General features: G+C 35.3%; 2 protein-coding genes, 2 non-coding genes and 1 pseudogene across 4 annotated transcripts; 4 read left to right on the top strand and 1 right to left on the bottom strand.

The window, feature by feature from the left end:
* Nucleotides 1–233: 233 nt before the first annotated feature.
* LOC143611084 (coronatine-insensitive protein 1-like) lies at nt 234–3,817 on the top strand. Its single transcript, XM_077085385.1, has 3 exons — nt 234–712; nt 1,492–1,963; nt 2,949–3,817. The coding sequence occupies exons 1-3, from the start codon at nt 234–236 to the stop codon at nt 3,750–3,752; spliced, it is 1,755 nt and encodes a 584-aa protein (XP_076941500.1). The 3' UTR covers nt 3,753–3,817.
* A 1,204-nt stretch (nt 3,818–5,021) lies between these two features.
* Nucleotides 5,022–5,094, top strand: TRNAR-CCU (transfer RNA arginine (anticodon CCU)). Its single transcript has one exon. It is a non-coding gene; the product is annotated as a tRNA-Arg (tRNA).
* A 262-nt stretch (nt 5,095–5,356) lies between these two features.
* On the bottom strand, nt 5,357–8,189 carry LOC143611085 (laccase-4-like). Its single transcript, XM_077085386.1, has 6 exons — nt 8,050–8,189; nt 7,823–7,974; nt 6,888–7,132; nt 6,684–6,815; nt 5,694–6,614; nt 5,357–5,493 (listed from the first exon to the last, which is right to left on the bottom strand). The coding sequence occupies exons 1-6, from the start codon at nt 8,140–8,142 to the stop codon at nt 5,363–5,365; spliced, it is 1,674 nt and encodes a 557-aa protein (XP_076941501.1). The 5' UTR covers nt 8,143–8,189; the 3' UTR covers nt 5,357–5,362.
* A 4,767-nt stretch (nt 8,190–12,956) lies between these two features.
* On the top strand, nt 12,957–13,978 carry LOC143611086 (coronatine-insensitive protein 1 pseudogene; annotated as a pseudogene).
* Nucleotides 13,979–15,175: 1,197 nt separating this feature from the next.
* Nucleotides 15,176–15,248, top strand: TRNAR-CCU (transfer RNA arginine (anticodon CCU)). Its single transcript has one exon. It is a non-coding gene; the product is annotated as a tRNA-Arg (tRNA).
* Nucleotides 15,249–15,422: the final 174 nt, after the last annotated feature.

Raw genomic sequence — 15,422 nt, 5'->3', positions numbered from 1 at the left:
CACTATGTGCTGTTGATTTAGAATAAATAAATAAATAATGTCTATTACTTTCTCTCATTCCTCATCTCCCCCCAATTGTATATTTGTATTCCTCCAATTTCCTACAACATATCTCATTTCTGTTAGATTTTTTTTGTTAAATCAATCACTTATATTATTACTCGAAGGTCATGAAGTAATTTAATTAATTGAGATTCTATTCATTACTCGTATCTCAGAGTTTGAGTTTAATAATGGAAGATCGGAAGTACATAAAAACCTACAGCTTATCCGACGTGGTGTTCGAGTGCATGATCCCGTACATGCACGACTCACGTGATCGGCAATCCGTGTCGTTAGTGTGCAAGAGATGGTACGAATTGGATTCGATAACACGGAAGCACGTGACAATAGCTTTATGCTACTCGTCGACGCCCGAGCAGCTGCATCGAAGGTTTCCGTATCTCGAGTCGTTGAAACTGAAAGGAAAGCCACGCGCCGCGATGTATAACTTGATCCCTGAAGACTGGGGAGGCTTTGTGAAGCCGTGGGTGGAAGAGATTGCGAGTTCGTTTAGGTGTTTAAAGGCGGTCCATTTTCGACGGATGATCGTCACCGATGAAGATCTGCGGGTGCTCGCGCAAAGCCGTGGGAATAATCTTCAGGTTATTAAGCTTGACAAGTGCTCAGGGTTTTCAACTGATGGACTCTTGCATATTTGCCGTTTGTGCAGGTATTTTCGTTTAATGTTTCACATTGATTTTGACTGGCTGAGGGTCAACGGTCTGAAAGATATGATTTTGTTTTTGTGTGTGTAAAAATTACCAAATTTTACGAAGTTTTGTGATCACATAGTTTTTGAGCAATTTAATGTAGTATTTTAAAGAATTACAGCATTGCTAGGTTAGTGTCGGCGACCGGTTATGATGGTCAGAGTAATAGATTCAAATATATTATAAAATTTGTATGTTAAATGTTAATTTTTTAAAATTATAACTCTTTGAAACAATATAGCAGAATTGCTAAGAAAAAGAAACTTTTTAATCTTATTTTTATGAAAATAAGAAACCTTCTTATTTTTAAAATGTTGAATACTTAGTGGTCTTCACATAAAACTTTCAAATAAGCTAAAATTTTTATTTTTACAAAAATTGCCTTAAGTTACCCCACAACAATTAAAACTTTCTATGTTTCATTTGTTTGTAAATAATAATGCCTAAAATAAATTGCCTTAAAATTTGTACAACCGGTGTGTTAATTTTTGTACGTTGTAAGGACGTTTGACTTAAAAGGAGTTGACGTTGCAACTTGCAACTCTCATTTAGAGCACCTGGTCCATGCCATATGTCATGATGTACATATATAAAAAAAATTATTATGCAAACAAAAAACAAACTTAAATCATTAAAATTACTATCAATGGTTCATCTTATTTAAAACTTTTACTTTTTATCTAAAAATGTCTATATACAGTATTCTTAGATGTTAACTTATGGTTTTATGTGATTTCAGGAACTTAAAAACCTTGTTTTTCGAAGAAAGCCAAGTAACCGAAAAAGACGGAGAGTGGCTACACGAGCTAGCTTTAAACAACACCGTGCTTGAAACATTAAACTTCTACATGACCGATATCACCAAAGCCCGTTTTGAAGATCTTGAACTCATTGCCAAAAGATGCAAATCCTTAACTTCTGTCAAAATTAGTGAATGTGACAGCTTGGATCTAGTTTCTTTCTTTCGTGACGCTAAATCGTTACAGGAATTTGGCGGGAGTTGGTTTCAAGATACAGCAGAGCACTATGGTAATGTGGTATACCCCCCAAAGTTGTGTGGATTGGGTCTAAACTACATGGGTACGTATGAGGTACCGATCGTGTTTCCTGCTGCATCGCGCCTTAAGAAACTGGATCTTTTGTATGCCTTGCTTAACACGGAAGATCACTGTATGTTGCTTCAAAAGTGTCCTAATCTTGAAGTTCTTGAGGTACAATCTTTTTCATGTTTTTTCAAAAGCAAGACATTCAAAAAGCTTGTACTCGCTTGAAAAATGCTCGTTTGTTAATGAACCGATCCCGGGCCAGGGTTGGCTCTGCTTGTTGTTTGCTTAATTACTAGCTCGTTGGCTCGCTTGATTGGCTTGTTCAAATTAAACTCAAATTTTAATATATAATAATGATAATAATAATAACAACAACAATAACAACAACAACAACATGAACAATAACTTATAAAAATATTAAAAAGTATATATAATACATATAATATATTCAAACTGCTTCGCGAGCCTTAAAAAAATAAAGTAATTCATATAATACAACAATCATACCCAACAGAGATCCCACCAATGGCAACGTTATTAGTAAGATTTGAGGAGGGTGAAATGTAGGCAAACTTTACCTCTATCTCAGAAGATAGAAATGTTGCTTTCAAAGAAAATCCTCAACTCTAAAAACGATATGAAATAATACATATAATGTTTTAAACTCTCTAGTTTATTACTTTTGTATTATTTGTTTGTTAATTATTTTTTTTTTTTGCCTTATATATGTATATCAAGTATGTAAATTTTTTTTTTTAAATTAACGAAGTTTTTTAACAAGCCGAGCTCGATTATTTAGCTTGATAAAATAAACAACTTAAGCGATTCGTCTCGTTTAAGTTCAAGCTCGAGCCGAGCCCAACTCGACTCTGCTCATTTACAACCCTACTCAAAAGTATGCACCAATGTGCTTGACATAGCATATGAGTTGTATGATATGTTGAAAAATGCTCATATGGGTATATGATGTTGTCGGTGGTCATATCAGTCATTTTCTTGTCAGCCAAGCATATCATACGAACCATATGACCAATTTTCACTTGCCATATGACCCGTATGACACATCAGGGGTGTTTGCATGGTGTCTATTAAACTATTGAGTTTGTACCATGTTGAAAATCTAGTATTTGATCCTTGTACTACCTGACAGGCAAGAAACGTGATTGGAGACCGAGGCATGGAGATTCTCTCCAATTCGTGCAAGAAGTTAAAACGTTTAAGGATCGAGAGAGGGGCGGATGAATTAGAAATGGAATTTGAAGAAGGCGTTGTATCTCAACGAGGGTTAACCGCGATAGCACAAGGTTGTTTAGAGCTAGAATACATTGCGGTATACGTATCCGATATCACAAACGCAGCTTTGGAATGCATGGGATTCCACTTAAAAAACCTCCAAGATTTTCGTATGGTGTTACTAGACCGAGAAGAGGTAATTACCGATTTACCCCTGGACAACGGGGTCCGAACACTACTGAAATGCTGTGATAAACTTAGAAGATTTGCCCTTTATCTTAGACCAGGAGGGTTGACTGACATGGGTTTGACTTATATTGGCCAATACAGTCAAAACATAAGGTGGATGTTGTTAGGGTATGTTGGTGAATCAGATAAGGGTCTTCTGGGGTTTTCTAAAGGGTGTCCTAGTTTACAAAAGCTTGAAGTAAGAGGCTGTTGCTTTAGTGAACATGCACTTGCTACTGCTGCTTTGCAGTTAAGGTCACTTAGGTACCTTTGGGTTCAAGGGTATAGAGGGTCTTCAACCGGGTTTGACTTTTTGACCATGGCTAGACCATTTTGGAAAATTGAAATAATTCCTTCAAGAAAGGTCAGTGTTGGTGAAGATAAAGAGGTGGACCATCCCGCGCATGTTCTAGCTTATTATTCTCTTACGGAATCAAGAACGGATTTCCCTGAGTCTGTCATACCGCTTAGATATCAGCTTAAGGTTATATAAGTGTTTTAGATAAATAACGTTTCGATGTGTTTTGTTTGTAATATATGGCGTGAGGTGTTATTAGGAGGTGTGCCCGGGTTTGTTGACATGAGAAGAGGTGTTGAAAAGGACTCGTGAATGGAATAAGATGTCGTAAAGGGTTGGTTTCAATGTTTTGGGTTGTTGATAAAATCTTCTGTTGTAGATAATGTATATAATAATAACTATAATAAACTTGTGTGTTTTTTCTTTGAAAAATTATGAATTCTGTTTGTTATTGTAATACGTTAAGGTTTATGCAAGGTAGTTGAAATTCTTTTATATCATTTTAAATTAGTGCTGTCACTTTTACACGAAACCCAAATCGAGAAAACACGTATCTGAACCTGATCTAATCCGACCCGAAAAACCTGACCCAAGAAAAGACTAGCCCGAACCCAAACCGAAGTAATTTAGGTTGGTTCTCGGGTTTAATTTATAAGTTTCGGTTCTATTCGAATAAACTTTTTAGTTTTGAAATTAAATATATTTTCAGGTATAATAGAATTAGTCTTAGACACTAACATTATCAAAATCTGCCCCTAATCGATTGTTTATTGTTAATTTATGTTTCCGTTAATTACTAATAGCATCCGTAATTGAACAACTAAATCATGGTTCGAGTTAGTTTTAGGGGCTGTTTGGTAGCCTCTGAATAATCATTAAGAGGTTACCTCTTAATAGTTTATAACCTCTTAATGGTTAAGATGTAACCTTAAGTCTGAATGGTTAAGAGGCTACCTCTTAATGGTTACCTCTTAACCATTCAGACTTATGTCTACCTCTTAACCATTAAGAGGTCATAAACCATTAAGAGGTAGCCTATTAATGGTCATTCAGAGGCTACCAAACAGCCCCTTACTCTTCTTTTGGATTTTTTTATCAAGTTATGTTGGTTTATTATTAAATTATTTGCTTGCGAACAAAGAATAATATGTTGTTTCAATTTTAGCATTGTAGTTTTTAATTTTTTTTTGTTTTGTTTTCTAGGATCTCGAAACCCAATTAACCAACCTAGAAAATCCCGAACCCGAAAAAACCCGTGAGAAATTCGGGTTGGTTTCGGGTCAAGATTTAAAACTTTGAAACCCGAAGAACACGACCCGAAAAATCTGAAATCGAAAAACGAACCCGAAGAACACCCCTGTTTTAAATAGATGTCTAGATAATAATAAGCCATGCTAACCATAACAAAAATAAATGCATTATAAATTTGGTTTTTAAATTGTGAAGAATAAAACTAACACGAAAGCGCCTGTAGCTCAGTGGATAGAGCGTCTGTTTCCTAAGCAGAAAGTCGTAGGTTCGACCCCTACCTGGCGCGTATTTTATTTATTTTAGTTTCAAACAAATTTATTCTAAGTTCATTAAATTACATGACTTCTTCAAAATCAATACAAATCTCACAACCAAAATAAATGCTGACAAATTACTATGTGCTCACAGAATCAATAATTAGACACCCAAATTACCGATTCGATCTTTATTTCTATTTGAAACGCAAAGTAGATTTACGGTTGGTTCGTGTATCCACAATTCAATGAAGGTTGTGTTTTGTAGGCAATTGCTCCATTGTCACAAAATCCTGTCTCCTAGCACGTTGGAAGATCCTTCGGTGGTGGTATAATCGACTCGTTTGGCCCTTTACCATTCTCCACCAAAAACACCATCTTAAGCCCCCATGTCGTATGTACTTCCAAATGACAATGCAAAAACCACACACCTGTTTAATGAGCAACAAATATTCATTTAGAAACCTTAACTTTGTAAATGTATATGTCCCTCTAGTGGAAGTATCACTTAGAATACATTATTAATAAGTATCATTTTAGAGTTGTGAAATCGGTAACTATTTGGTATGTTCGGGTCGAGTTGACCCTAAAACATTAGATCTTTCGGTTATATATGGATTGTGGTATTTACCTGGATTATCAGCTCGGAATCTAATAGCAGTCCATCCAGCAGTAGGAATATTAAGAGTGTTCCTCTCAACAGGATCAACCAGATTAAACTTCTTCGGGTCGTTAACCGGATCAAAATTCCCCAAACCTTTTCCCACAACAAAAAAATTAAACCCGTGAAGATGTATGGGATGACTCTCCGGTGCTATAACCGAATTTCCTTGCATCACAACTTGAACAGTGGAATTAAACTCTAACGGGTAAACTTTAGTCCCGTTAGTAACTTGCAAGTTCGTTAGCGGATTACTACCAGTGTAGTTATATGGTGTCACCGGATTTCCAGGGAAATCAGTGGTGTAAACACCACTTAAATTATAATAATGTGCTTGAAGCAGAGCTGTGTCGGGCATTACAAATGTAACATTATTAATGCCCGCCACAACTCTGCTTCCATTAACGCATGTAGAACAATTGTTCGCCCCAACACCAGCGACAAACAACAACGAGTTGTCGATTTTCAACGGGACGAGAGCAGGGTACTTTGCAGAATTCAAGCTTCTTAGAGACTCAATGAAAGAATTTGTTGCTGGAGTAGCATTTGCCGCCGGAAGGGTGGTGAGGGTTGTCGGTGTGAAGGTTTCGGTTGTTTTGTATCGTACTGTGGCCGTTGCAGTCTGGTTATCAATCGCCACAATGGTGTCCATGAAAGGTGAAATTGCCATTACATACTTTCCGGGTGTTTGGTCAGCAGTAAAAAGGGCATTTGTTGTTTGGCCCGGAGCAATGTATATCGTGTCGGTTTTGAATGGTTTAACGTAGCATGCGTCGACTTCAACAACCGTGAACTGATGTTTCGCGATCTTGAAAAACAATTCTTCATTCAGAGCAGCGTTGATTATTCGTAGCAAGTATGTTTTTCCAGGTTCAACATGTAAAGTGTATCCTAGAACACTTTTATATTAGTAGCTTATTTTTATTAACTAATCTGTCACAAATTTTTTTATGATGGTACCTGTTGAAGTACTGCAATTAGGTACGGGGCCCGGATAGCCGTTGATGGTGTGTGCATCGGATACATTAGGTGGGAGACCAGTTTGCATCCATTGGTTCATCACAGCATCCGCGTCTGATCTCCACCATTCACCTACAAAAGTTCAAATAGTATTATTAGTATCGTCTCGCAAATGGCGAGTACTAATGTTGTATCAAATCATACTGAGAACGATGATTTTCTCGTGATCTGGTTTAGGGAACGGGTATGGAACGCCTTTTTTGGGTAAAATGACGATAGCTCCATGCACGGTAGCTCTTAGCCAGGTGATGTGGGCATGCCAAAGAAGTGTGCCCCTTTGTCCGGTAGCGTTGAAGCTGTAGGTATAGTTTGCACCGGGTTGTATTGGGCATTGTGTTATGTATGCCGGCCCGTCTGACCACCCGGTTCGTAGTTGTCTGATTCCATGCCTGAAAAATGCAACAAATAGACATATAGACATTGTAGAAGTAACAAACCATGAAATCATGTACAAGTTTCTAACTAGAGTTTTGACCTTTTAAATTTGGTTTCAAAAAAGCTCATGGTAATAGCAACTAACAAAGAGGAATTGGCAGCATAAAAAATCCGCAAAAATAAAAGTAAAATGGATATTGGATTTAATAATCTTAATTTGGATTCATTGGCTGACGTTAAACCCAACTTATAAATGTACTAGGATAGTCCATCTTTCAACCTATCAAATTGTAATCAAAATTTTCTAAGTGTTCTTTTGTAGTTAGTAGAAGTAATTTCTTTGAGATTATGCAAATTTTAATTATTAGATGTTTCAACCTTATATATATTTGAAAAAAATTAAGTGAGATGAATAAAACAATTTTAAAGTTCAGTCACAAGTATATCCAAAGAGTTTTATGAATCTATTTTTAAAACACTTCAAGGAAACAAATAGAGATTGATGATGAAAACAGTACTTTGATAATCTGGTTATCATGTACAGTGAAAGAATTAAGACATTCTGTAGTAATCAGAACCCTTGTGATCTAAAAGTTGTATATCCGCACCACTACTAGGAAACTGATCAATTGCGAACAAAAAGACCTTTGCAAATAACTATTGCTCAAGTAGTGACAATATATAGTTTGAATTAGGAATCATACCAATGGATGGTTATGTTGTATGGCACGTTGTTCACTAGTCGAACATTGACTTGATCGCCTTCCCTAGCGTACAAAGTCGGCCCCGGAAACTTCCCATCTATAGTAACCATAGCTTTACTTGCACATAACCTAGTAAAGTTCTTCATCACAGCCTACAAAACCAAATCTTAATTAGATCAATCCACCTTGATGCACCAAGTCTCCTTAACGCGTTAAAACACACGTACCGTGAACTTGTAATTCCGAACCTTGGACTCAACCATCACTGGAAGCAAGATCATGGCTAGAACCATGACAGCTGCCCGAACCCAACTCCCCATATTTCTTTCCTTGGCTCGGGTTTGGACTCTTGTTCTAATTTGTTTGTTGGGTTATACAAGGTTATATAAAGCATAGTGATGATGTTAATGGATTAATGCTGTCATTTTACTAGGTTAGGTGTAGACATAGTATACAACAAGGATTTAAACACTTTTGATCAAGATAATTTCTTAAATTCTAAGGAAACTAGCTAGACATTGTCTAAATGTTTCAAATTGTTCTTGTATTTTCATTTGACCAAAACCATTAATGTTGTGTTAAACACTTAAACCACTAGTGAAACATACTTCCCACCTTAATTGGATCAACATTCTTAGTCCATGCAAATAGAGGTAATAATCTAGATGGGAAATGGCTTTCATCTAAAGAAATCAAGATATTATTAGCGATTTGCGGTGGTGTTTGGATGTTATTAGTCGAAGTATTAGTTTTGAGGTACCAAGTGGTTTTCATGAACAGCAAAGTGTTCATGCGCGATGGATGTTGCTCATCTGGTTCATTTGGCACCATAGATCTTGGAGCTTCTAGATCATAATACTTGCTTTAAAATGTGAAACTCGTGTGGATAGGCATTAACGAAAGCCACGTTTGATCAGATGATAAGAACTCTATTGTTTTAATGAACGTTATGGTTGTCCGTTTCTTTGAATATTGTGTATATGTGTATCTGAAAATATACGAGTCTGATATATAAGTGTATTACTAATTGCATGTGTATGTATGCGTGTATGCATGTACTTTGATGCATCTATCTAGTTAAATATATGTTAGGCCATTAGTAGTAGGATTTTTGTGTTTACACTACTAAATAAATGGGTATCGCCTATGTACAAACACCCTGGTTGGAAACCAGCAGTGAAAGTCAGTGCCGATGAGAATCTTTAGTGAAGGTATTAGGTTTGGGTAATTTTAATTCCAACGCAATACCTGAGATTTCATCGACATATTACTGACAGACACGTCGGCAATGGATTATTGGCAGGTTCCTGTTCGGCCAGGGTGCGTAAAAAATCCAAATTTGAATGAAAAACCCGAATTATCCAAATAAAATTTCGGATTCGGATAGTAATTATATAAATTTTGGCATAGTGTCGGATATCCGAATCCGAAACTCTATATTTAACTATTTATATTATACGACTTGTTGGGGGGGCCGTTCGCCTTTTGAATCAAACAAAGTAAGTAGTAGGGGCTTCATAGCAACTTTCATTCTAAAGGAAAGCGAAGAACCCACTTTTAGTCAATAAGAGCCCTACTTCCCTCGAAAAACCTCATCACTGAAATTTATCAACAGATTTTTTTCTTCCGTTTGAATTTATTTCAATAATTCTTTTAGTTGCGTTAATCGGCGCAATTGCTGTAGCTCGTCAATAATAACTCTTTATAACTGGAAAAACCTTGTTATGAGCTATCACACTGATACCTAATCGATAACGAACCAGAATGGCTTTTTTAGGCCCAATTCCATCTATTTTTGTTGAGGCAATTCTTACTTGTTCATCGGCAACTGATCTAGCTCGTTTTCTTTTATGGTTCATATTCCGGGTTGGGTTCATCCCTGTAGTAATAGGATGAATTGAGTTGTATACATGAAAGCATAAGAACTCAACGGATTCCCCCCTCACGTCAATCCCACGAGCCTCTTATCCATTCTCATTCAATCACGGCGGGGTAGCAAATCAAAATGAAAAACTCACATTGGGTTTAGGGATTCGTTATAAGGAAAGGAAGACAAACTCATATTTAGTGAAAAAAAATCCTTTTATTATAAGTTAGAAGGAACTTGCTATGAAAAAAGTGATTTCATTTTGGAATATGACAAAAGAATAGAGGATAGGCTCAGTACATTAACAATCAAAATAAGGGAATTTATATTGAGCATGAGAGCCAAATGAATCGAAAGATTCATGAATGAGTGGTTACATTATTTATGAATCCAAAACACGATGTAGGCTTATGGTGAATTGGTGATGATACTCGTTTGTTTAGTAGTGTTTATAGAAATCCAAATATATTTCATCATTTGTTTATTGCTAAACAAAGTTAACATATATTCCTTAACTTTTACAAATCTATTATGTGTAATCCATCTCAAATCTATAACTAAGTTTTGGGATTTTAGTGAGGGATGTGACTTAGAATTGAATTTGTTAATGCGTCACAAATAAATAAACTACCACGAATCATGACAGAATTCGGTAGCAGTTGTCACTAGTCTTAGTTCAAAATTCCATTCTTAACGCTACAAGAAAAGTGAGCTTTAGCGGCGCCGCTATTAGCGGCGACTATGCCAGGGACGACATGCCCTTTGGATCCGTCAGCACATGGGCAGACTTAACCTGAACCATTAATAAGGATGAGATCCATGGGCTCTGCTTTTATCATACTAAATAAGAATAGGCGGGCTATCTGCCTCCACCGGAGTCACTTTGCTTTTATCATACTAAATAAGAATAGGCAGGCTAAAGCTCAAATTTCTTGTAGTGTAATCCTCAGCAAAAATGAACAATGTTAGCGGGTTTATCAAAGATTCCTATTCTGCTGGTCTTTATAAATCTGTTATCTAGATTAGATTTTTTTTTAATCAATTGTGAAATGAAGAAAACTTGTATTATTGTGACCATGGTTCGATTGGGTGTTGCTAAACGTACCCCCTCCCCTTTAGTTTTACTAAACATACATCCTCCTTCAAGTTTTGCATTAATACAATTTAAACTTTTTTGTTTTTCCTTTACCATTTTGTTATCTTTGATTATCATTTAAAAAAAAATATTTTTAAAGAGTTTTTCTTTAGAGTGTTTTAATACAGTTTTTTAAAAGTGTTTTAATACTTTAGAGTATGTTTTTCTAATAATTTTTAAAGATAGCTTACATTTTAAAAAAAATCGCATTGTTTGTAATCAACAAAAGAGATTAAACGGCATCTACTTGATCAACAAGTTGGATCTTTCCTAATGTGACAATAATCTTATACGCCCGAACCTAACAAAATATATTCAAATGATTTTTTTGTCGGGCGAGAGACATATAATAAGATAAAAATATACAAATCGTTTTATCGTTTTTATAAAGAGATTATATCATATTTCTTTAAATCTTTAAATATATTTTAAAATGATAATAAATATTATTACTATGATAAAGAATAATAAACACAAATAGAGAGAAAAAAAAAGTTTTACAAAAAATTAATCAATATTACTATTATGATAAGTTTTACAAAAAATATTAAAGGGTAGTAATATGACAAATAAAATTATTAAAGGAATTGAAAGTATATATAGGAGAGGGGAGGGGGGGTACGTTTAGCCTAACCCGTTCGGTTCCAATCTTCCTATCAAAAGCCCAAATTAAATTTGGAAATATATATCCGTTATTCTAGTACTACATTTTATTTTTTCTCGAAGACTATATCTGTAACTTCTTTTTTTCTAATATTTCAAGTAACCTTATTATTTTCTTTAAATAAAGATTAGAAGATTAAAACTACATATTTTGTTATTTATGCAGCTTTTTTTTTTTTTTGTCAAAACTAAAATGATACATGGCATTATAATTGTTAATAATATTTCGTGTTGCAAATGACAAACATATGTGATATTGTCCATAAGATGTTTTTTAATATGTTTTTAATTAAGTCACGTTAAAGTCAGGTTTCAACACATATGCATTTTGATTGCTCGTTTTTAGAACAGGTCTAACATTCTTATGTACTAGCTTATGTTATACAATTGAGTATCTAATGAGAAGTGCAACTATTTAGGTTTATGTTTAACTTCTTCATTTAATTAAATGTAAATCGTCGTGACAAAAAGTCCTAAAGTACGAACAAAATCTCTATTTGGAAAGGGGCCCGAATTTTCTATTGAGAAAATTATTGATTTCATCCATGTGGTTGTAAGGCGGAGTCACATTGAGTCCCCGAAAAATCATTTGAACTGGTTGAAACCCTGTAGTACTAAAAGTGACCCAAACGAGTCCTTCCGTTATCTTTTTGTTAACATCACTGTTAAAATGAGGGGTAATATAGTCATTTCAATCTATAACACTAAAACAATACATATTTAAAATGGAAAAATAGATCCATTTTACATCTAACAAAGGAAGATGACATGCACCATTTAAATAAAGTAATTCATATAATACAACAATCATACCCAACAGAGATCCCACCAATGGCAACGTTATTAGTAAGATTTGAGGAGGGTGAAATGTAGGCAAACTTTACCTCTATCTCAGAAAATAGAAATGTTGCTTTCAAAGAAAATCCTCAACTCTAAAAACGATATGAAATAATACATATAATGTTTTAAACTCTCTAGTTTATTACTTTTGTATTACTTGTTTGTTAATTATTTTTTTTTTTGCCTTATATATGTATATCAAGTATGTAAATTTTTTTTTTAAAATTAACGAAGTTTTTTAACAAGCCGAGCTCGATTATTTAGCTTGATAAAATAAACAACTTAAGCGATTCGTCTCGTTTAAGTTCAAGCTCGAGCCGAGCCCAACTCGACTCTGCTCATTTACAACCCTACTCAAAAGTATGCACCAATGTGCTTGACATAGCATATGAGTTGTATGATATGCTGAAAAATGCTCATACGGGTATATGATTTTGTCGGTGGTCATATCAGTCATTTTCTTGTCAGCCAAGCATATCATACGAACCATATGACCAATTTTCACTTGCCATATGACCCGTATGACACATCAGGGGTGTTTGCATGGTGTCTATTAAACTATTGAGTTTGTACCATTTTGAAAATCTAGTATTTGATCCTTGTACTACCTGACAAGCAATAAACGTGATTGGAGACCGAGGCATGGAGATTCTCTCCAATTCGTGCAAGAAGTTAAAACGTTTAAGGATCGAGAGAGGGGCGGATGAATTAGAAATGGAATTTGAAGAAGGCGTTGTATCTCAACGAGGGTTAACCGCGATAGCACAAGGTTGTTTAGAGCTAGAATACATTGCGGTATACGTATCCGATATCACAAACGCAGCTTTGGAATGCATGGGATTCCACTTAAAAAACCTCCAAGATTTTCGTATGGTGTTACTAGACCGAGAAGAGGTAATTACCGATTTACCCCTGGACAACGGGGTCCGAACACTACTGAAATGCTGTGATAAACTTAGAAGATTTGCCCTTTATCTTAGACCAGGAGGGTTGACTGACATGGGTTTGACTTATATTGGCCAATACAGTCAAAACATAAGGTGGATGTTGTTAGGGTATGTTGGTGAATCAGATAAGGGTCTTCTGGGGTTTTCTAAAGGGTGTCCTAGTTTACAAAAGCTTGAAGTAAGAGGCTGTTGCTTTAGTGAACATGCACTTGCTACTGCTGCTTTGCAGTTAAGGTCACTTAGGTACCTTTGGGTTCAAGGGTATAGAGGGTCTTCAACCGGGTTTGACTTTTTGACCATGGCTAGACCATTTTGGAAAATTGAAATAATTCCTTCAAGAAAGGTCAGTGTTGGTGAAGATAAAGAGGTGGACCATCCCGCGCATGTTCTAGCTTATTATTCTCTTACGGAATCAAGAACGGATTTCCCTGAGTCTGTCATACCGCTTAGATATCAGCTTAAGGTTATATAAGTGTTTTAGATAAATAACGTTTCGATGTGTTTTGTTTGTAATATATGGCGTGAGGTGTTATTAGGAGGTGTGCTCGGGTTTGTTGACATGAGAAGAGGTGTTGAAAAGGACTCGTGAATGGAATAAGATGTCGTAAAGGGTTGGTTTCAATGTTTTGGGTTGTTGATAAAATCTTCTGTTGTAGATAATGTATATAATAATAACTATAATAAACTTGTGTGTTTTTTCTTTGAAAAATTGTGAATTCTGTTTGTTATTGTAATACGTTAAGGTTTTATGCAAGGTAGTTGAAATTCTTTTATATCATTTTAAATTAGTGCTGTCACTTTTACACGAAACCCAAATCGAGAAAACACGTATCTGAACCTGAACTAATCCGACCTGAAAAACCTGACCCAAGAAAAGACTAGCCCGAACCCAAACCGAAGTAATTTAGGTTGGTTCTCGGGTTTAATTTATAAGTTTCGGTTCTATTCGAATAAACTTTTTAGTTTTGAAATTAAATATATTTTTAGGTATAATAGAATTAGTCTTAGACACTAACATTATCAAAATCTGCCCCTAATCGATTGTTTATTGTTAATTTATGTTTCCGTTAATTACTAATAGCATCCGTAATTGAACAACTAAATCATGGTTCGAGTTAGTTTTAGGGGCTGTTTGGTAGCCTCTGAATGATCATTAAGAGGATACCTCTTAATAGTTTATAACCTCTTAATGGTTAAGAGGTAACCTTAAGTCTGAATAGTTAAGAGGCTACCTCTTATGGTTACCTCTTAACCATTCAGACTTATGTCTACCTCTTAACCATTAAGAAGTCATAAACCATTAAGAGGTAGCCTATTAATGGTCATTCAGAGGCTACCAAACAGCCCCTTACTCTTCTTTTGGATTTTTTTATCAAGTTATGTTGGTTTATTATTTAATTATTTGCTTGCGAACAAAGAATAATATGTTGTTTCAATTTTAGCATTGTAACGCTGCCTACATCTTACCCTCCTCAGCCTCTCTATCCCTATGGGGTAGAGGTAAGGCTGCCTACATCTTACCCTCCTCAGACCCTACCATTGCTTTGCTATTGGTGGGATATACTGAGTACGATGATGATGATGATGATGATGAATTTTAGCATTGTAGTTTTTAAAATTTTTTTTGTTTTGTTTTTTAGGATACTCGAAACCCAATTAACCAACCTAGAAAATCCCGAACCCGAAAAAACCCGTGAGAAATTCGGGTTGGTTTCGGGTCAAGATTTAAAACTTTGAAACCCGAAGAACACGACCAGAAAATCTGAAATCGAAAAACGAACCCGAAGAACACCCCTTTTTTAAATAGATGTCTAGATAATAATAAGCCATGCTAACCATAACAAAAATAAATGCATTATAAATTTGGTTTTTAAATTGTGAAGAATAAAACTAACACAAAAGCGCCTGTAGCTCAGTGGATAGAGCGTCTGTTTCCTAAGCAGAAAGTCGTAGGTTCGACCCCTACCTGGCGCGTATTTTATTTATTTTAGTTTCAAACAAATTTATTCTAAGTTCATTAAATTACATGACTTCTTCAAAATCAATACAAATCTCACAACCAAAATAAATGCTGACAAATTACTATGTGCTCACAGAATCAATAATTAGACACCCAAATTACCGATTCGATCTTTATTTCTATTTGAA

This window comes from Bidens hawaiensis, unplaced genomic scaffold (assembly GCF_021521415.1).
Source record: "Bidens hawaiensis isolate Kalapana, Puna unplaced genomic scaffold, B.hawaiensis_p1.1 tig00029295_1, whole genome shotgun sequence".
In the NCBI taxonomy this organism is placed as follows: domain Eukaryota; kingdom Viridiplantae; phylum Streptophyta; class Magnoliopsida; order Asterales; family Asteraceae; genus Bidens; species Bidens hawaiensis.
This window is presented reverse-complemented; position numbering and strand designations above follow the sequence as displayed.

Excerpts from the sequence above, each read along its gene's own strand:
- LOC143611084 (XM_077085385.1), top strand. The coding sequence starts at position 234 with ATGGAAGATCGGAAGTACATAAAAACCTACAGCTTATCCGACGTGGTG. Across the intron at positions 713-1,491 it reads CATATTTGCCGTTTGTGCAG|GAACTTAAAAACCTTGTTTT; the intron begins GTATTTTCGTTT and ends ATGTGATTTCAG. Across the intron at positions 1,964-2,948 it reads CTAATCTTGAAGTTCTTGAG|GCAAGAAACGTGATTGGAGA; the intron begins GTACAATCTTTT and ends ACTACCTGACAG.
- LOC143611085 (XM_077085386.1), bottom strand. The coding sequence starts at position 8,142 with ATGGGGAGTTGGGTTCGGGCAGCTGTCATGGTTCTAGCCATGATCTTG. Across the intron at positions 6,615-6,683 it reads TAATTGCAGTACTTCAACAG|GATACACTTTACATGTTGAA; the intron begins GTACCATCATAA and ends AAAGTGTTCTAG. Across the intron at positions 5,494-5,693 it reads ATTCCGAGCTGATAATCCAG|GTGTGTGGTTTTTGCATTGT; the intron begins GTAAATACCACA and ends CTCATTAAACAG.